A 5,956-nucleotide genomic window follows, 5' to 3' on the forward strand; every position below is an offset into this window, starting at 1 on the left:
CCGTCCTTTGATATCACCCCTAACCCCCAGCATATTTTGCAAGCCAAAGCCCTCATCTTCAGAGGGGGAGGCCCTCCTGGCCCCAGCAGCAGCTCAGATCTGTGGACAGCCTGCCCCCCATTCATGTTTTGGAAGGGATGTGGCCCAAGACAAGCTTCCTTGTGCTGCATCTTTCTCCCATACCTATATCGTTCACCTCAGCTACGTAAAACATCCCCCTCCTCCTCATTCCTGCGCTACTTCGGTCCATTGTGCAGGTCTCCGGGGGCCTGGGAGAGGGTTCTGAGTGTTCCGAGGCAGCGTAGCTCTCGGGCCCCATCCAGCAGTCTCACGGGCTTGTCTTTGTGCCAGCTTTTGCCGAGCTGCAGACGGACATCCACGAGTTGACCAGTGACCTGGACGGAGCCGGGATTCCCTTCCTGGACTACAGAACCTACACTATGCGAGTGCTGTTCCCGGGAATTGAAGACCACCCTGTCCTCCGGGACCTCGAGGTGAGAAGCGGTTCCGGTGGCCAAGTCCTTTCCCATTGCAGTGTTAGTGCAGAGAGAGACAATGGTGACCAAGTCCAGCCGCCTCATTCAGAGGAGGCTCAGATGAGGCCAGGGAGGGGACGAGACTGGCCCAAGGGGTGGTGCCAGCTTGCCCCGCCGTTGGTGTCAGCCCGTCCTTCGGGAGGAAAGGGTGGGAGTAGGGCTTTGGGTCTTAGGGGGTCATAAATCCCTTGAGAACTGGATGGAAGCTGAAGACCCTCTCCTCAGAAAAACTGTCCATAGACACAGAAACGGGAAATCTGGCAAACAGTGTAGGACGTTCACGGACCCTTGTTGAAGAAACCACAATATAAGGGATTTCACCGCTTAGCTGGTGCTCAGTAAATAAATGTGGGAAAGATAAGGGCTGCACTCAGGAGGAAGGTAGGAATGTGAATGATAAGAACATCTCTGCCTTTGTACCAGCAGGGACCTCATCTTGTGAACATTTTATCCCACTTAGTGTCTAGCATAGTGTCTGGCTTAAGCATATATTCTATTATGCTTTGTTCTGAAAGGGATTTGGAATGACTTATAAATACCAGGGAAATGCGAAAAATACAAATGAGGAAACCAGGGCACAATGATAATCATAAGGAATAACTACCCTGAGTTGACTGCTGACTAACATCCTGGTCCAGTTTTCAGTACTTTACACCTGTGCATCGATTTAACCTCCCAAGAGCCCTCCGAAGCAGGTACACCCATTTCACAGGTGAAGAAACTGAGGCCACACAACTGGGAGGGAGTGGGGCAGGGATCCGAGTCCAGCAGGGAGACTCCAGAGTCTATATTCCTAAGGACAAGCCTGTGCACGTGACTTCTGAGGGGCTGTGTCCGTGTCATGCCCTACGGCTCTGGAGACTTATTTGGATGGATCAAAAATCTTTGGCCAAAACACCACGGAAAATAAGACTGATTCCATATTTATATTGTCCGTAACATAGAAACAGACCTGTCACTCCGGAGTTGCACAGTTAAGCAGGTACTGACCCCCTGGGAATGTCTGCATGGGTTCTCCAAGGGGACGTAGAGGTTGTGTCCCTCTGCAGGAAATGCAGCAAGTCCCCAGGGCCCTTGGGCGCCCCCCCCCCACCATTTCTCCAACTTGATTGTGGAATGAAGAGTGTGTGTGTGTGTGTGTGTGTGTGTGTGTGATTTTTGTGTAGACTGTGCATACCTTATTTATCTTTGTAATTCTGGCTTCCAGCAGAGTGCTTGGCACATAGTAGGCATGCAGGAAGTGTTGAACGATTTGAATTAATGAATATCTGTGTGTCTGCCTGAATTAGGGTGGAAATGGCAGTCCTAGGAAGGGAAGTTGTGTTTGAACATCCCCACACCCCTCAAAATAAGAATTCAGCTAGGATGAGTATGTAAAGTTATTCTCTCTTTTTCATTAGCTCAAAATTCCAAGTAGATTTGCTTTAAGCATTTAACCTTTTTTTTTAACATCTTTATTGGAATATAATTGCTTTACAATGGTGTGTTGGTTTCTGCTTTATAACAAAGTGAATCAATTACACATATACATACATCCCCATATCTCCTCCCTCTTGCGTCTCCCTCCCACCCTCCCTATCCCACCCCTCTAGGCGGTCACAAAGCACCGAGCTGATATCCCTGTGCTCTGCGGCTGCTTCCCACTAGCTATCTATTTTACATTTGGTAGTGTATATATGTCCATAAGCATTTAACTTTTAAATCAGATTTTCTGAGACCATTTCCAAGCTGGCATCCCTGTAGGGCAGCCCGAATACTTTGGAGTGGGCTGGGAGACAGCCTTTTCCCACACAAGGTGTTTTCTTGATGGACACACACACGCTCCACACTGCTTTCCCAACCAGTCCTATGGCCCATATTGTAAATCATGCCACATCCTATTGTATGGTCTTGTTTCTCATTTGATCCCGTTTATCTTATGGCTTTCCCACCTGCCCTTGCATCTCCGTAGATGTTTATATTCTCAGGCCTGACTTGGCACTGATGTAGCACACACCCAAGGGCAGTGCACTCGCAAAGGCTGCCCAGGGCGGTGGAGGGGAGCTCCAGGGCTCATCGTCCCACAGGATGCTGTGGGAGGGTGCAGGTTGAACACGGCACCGCTCCAGACGGCACTGACCATATGCGGCACTTCCTGGACGCGTGCAGTGCACGACCTGCCTCACTGTCTCTAGCAGCTCTCTTTGCCGAAGACCAGCATCCTAATGATTCCCTCTCATTGCCTTTCTGAACTGTACCAGGCCCCTTGCTGAAAGCTGGTGGCATCCCTACCCAGCGGCACTTCCCCGGGCCTTTCCTCTAGGGCTAGTTTTCTGAGAGAAACTGCTGCCCAACTCCTAGGCTTAATCCTCAGCAAGGTGCACAGCCCAGGAGCCCTGCCCAGCAAGCTGGGCTCAAAAGACAGAAGCCCTGGGCACCCTCAGCGCACTGCTCGGAGCCATCTCCCTCCTCCACTGTGTGCTGCCCTGGCCCTGCCTGCCTTGTTCCCAGGCATCTGAGGCAGCCCTCACCGGAGGCTTCTGGGGCTGCAGAGTGAACTGCAGCAGACTCCTACCCCTGCCCAGAAAGCTTCAGGAGCCCTTGTTCGGTACGGCCCAGAGACCCACAGTGTCTTCATTCACAGGGACACCGCCCACCCCGCAGGCTGGACACACACTCACCAGGGCACGTCCAGAGCTGCACCACCAGGAGTCCCTGACGCCCCTCCCCCGCCCATCGGTCAGGGGCTGTGGGATGCACTCAGCCCTTGGAGGGCTGCCCAAGAAAGCCTCTGAGAATCAGGGCTGCTGGGTTCTGATGATCACCTGTATGACTCCCCAGATGCTCCGTGGGTGGACACCTCACCTATGCCCGAGACCGTTCCCATGGCCCCCGTTACAAGTCACATCACGTCCTACCGTGGCCTTATTCCTCATCTGGCACGTTAAAATTTCCCCTCAAACCTGAGGCTTCTCTCTTGTCCTTGCCTTTATCACAAGGGGAGACTCTCTCGTCCCATCCTTCTGCTGACGATGGAGTAGTCAGCTTCACCGATTTCCCTGAGTTGGAGACCACGAGACGGCTAATTGTCAGGCACGGGCTCTGAATCAAGCATGTCACACAGATTTTTTTAAGTTCTGGTAAAATATACATAACATAAAATTTACCATTTCAACTGTTTTTAAGTGTACAGTTCAGTGGCATTCAGTTCACTCACATTACTGTCCAGCACTACAGTCCATCTCCAGAACTTTTTCATCTTCCCCAGCTGAAACTCTGTACCCATTAAACAGTAACTCCCCATTGCCCCTCCCCTGCAGCCCCTGGCAACCACCATTCTACTTTCTGTGTCTATGAACTTGGCTAATCTGGGTACCTCCTATAGGTGGAATCATACAGTATTTGGACTTTTGTGACTGGTTTATTTCACTTAGTAAAATGTTTTCAAGGTTCATCCTTGTTGTACCATGTGACAGAATTTCTTTCCTTTTAAGACTGAATAATAGCCCATTGTGTGTATAGACCACATTTCATTTATCCATTCATCTGTCAATGGATACTTGGGCTGCTTCCACCTTTGGGCTAGTGTGATAATGCAGCTATGAACATGGGCGTACAAATATCTGTTTGAGCTCCTGCTTCCATCTTTTGGGGCATATACCTAGAATATAAGACTTTTTCATTTCCATTGAACTCATTAATTAATTTCTTACAGACAGAAATCAACTTCTACTGTTCCACATTAGCTTGGGGCTATGTGAGATCCAGCCTCCTATGTAAGATCCAGAGATCTTGTGTGGATAGTTCTTTTCTTATGTGTTTCCAACTTCTCCCTGCCACTGGAATAGTTTCTCTCTATTGGTTTTCCGGGTTTGGAAACATTCCTAGGGAAGGCATTGACTAATCTAAAGCAGAGTTTCCACCTTTTCAGGCAGTGGGATGGGCATGATAGGTGCATGTGAAGAAGATGGGGTCCTCTGGCTTTAGGCTGTCCCGGAGGTTAGGCCACCAGGCCTCTCTTCTGTGACCATGTGGTGCAGTCTGGGCATTTGGGTGAGGGGTTGCCCAGGCACTGATCACACACCAATCCTTCAAAGACAGAGAGCAAACAGTAACCACACACCTCATTTTCCACCTATATCATTGCCTCCTAAACTCTAACCTATTGGGTTACAATGAAAATTTACTATGCAGTTTTTTTTTTCAATGTAATTTTATTTATTTATTTATTTATTTTAACATCTTTATTGGAGTATAACTGTTTTACAATGGTGTGTTAGTTTCTGCTTTACAACAAAGTGAATCAGTTATACATACACATATGTTCCCATATCTCTTCCCTCTTGCGTCTCCCTCCCTCCCACCCTCCCTATCCCACCCCTCTCATGGTCACAAAGCACAGAGGTGATCTCCCTGTGCTATGCGGCAGCTTCCCACTAGCTATCTAATTTACATTTGGTAGTGTATATATGTCCCTGCCTCTCTCTCACTTCGTCACAGCTTACCCTTCCCCCTCCCCATATCCTCAGGTCCATACTCTAGTAGGTCTGTGTTTTATTCCCGTCCTACCACTAGGACGGGAATAACATGACATTTTTTTTCTTAGATTCCATATATATGTGTTAGCATACGGTATTTGTTTTTCTCCTTCTGACTTACTTCACTCTGTATGACAGACTCCAGGTCTATCCACCTCATTACAAATAACTCAGTTTCATTTCTTTTTATGGCTGAGTAATATTCCATTGTATATATGTGCCACATCTTCTTTATCCATTCATCTGTTGATGGACACCTAGGTTGCTTCCATGTCCTGGCTACTGTAAATAGAGCTGCAATGAACATTTTGGTACATGACTCTTTTTGAATTATGGTTTTCTCAGGGTATATGCCCAGTAGTGGGATATACCCTGAGAAAACCACAATTCAAAAAGAGTCATGTACCAAAATGTTCATTGCAGCTCTATTTACGATAGCCAGGACATGGAAGCAACCTAACTGTCCATCAACAGATGAATGGATAAAGAAGATGTGGCACATATATACAATGGAATATTACTCAGCCATAAAAAGAAATGAAACTGAGTTATTTGTAATGAGGTGGATAGACCTGGAGTCTGTCATACAGAGTGAAGTAAGTCAGAAGGAGAAAAACAAATACCGTATGCTAACACATATATATGGAATCTAAGAAAAAAAAATGTCATGAAGAGATTAGTGGTAGGACAGGAATAAAACACAGACCTACTAGAGCATGGACTTGAGGACATGGGGAGGGGGAAGGGTAAGCTGTGACGAAGTGAGAGAGTGGCAGGGACATATATGCACTACCAAATGTAAATTAGATAGCTAGTGGGAAGCTGCCGCATAGCACAGGGAGATCACCTCTGTGCTTTGTGACCACGAGAGGGGTGGGATAGGGACGGTGGGAGGGAGGGAGA

At 47.9% G+C, this 5,956-nt stretch overlaps 1 protein-coding gene across 1 annotated transcript in view; it reads left to right on the forward strand.

Annotated features, from left to right (window-relative positions):
• Positions 1-365: 365 nt before the first annotated feature.
• Positions 366-5,956, forward strand: part of LOC114486276 (plexin-A4-like) — a 59,011-nt gene continuing 53,420 nt past the window's right edge. The window contains exon 1 of the mRNA XM_028489737.2: positions 366-494. Within this exon, the coding sequence (XP_028345538.2) occupies positions 441-494 (54 nt within the window). The 5' untranslated portion in view covers positions 366-440. The remainder of the gene's footprint in view (positions 495-5,956) is intronic.

The sequence above is a fragment of the Physeter macrocephalus genome, chromosome 5, assembly GCF_002837175.3.
Source record: "Physeter macrocephalus isolate SW-GA chromosome 5, ASM283717v5, whole genome shotgun sequence".
NCBI lineage: Eukaryota > Metazoa > Chordata > Mammalia > Artiodactyla > Physeteridae > Physeter > Physeter macrocephalus.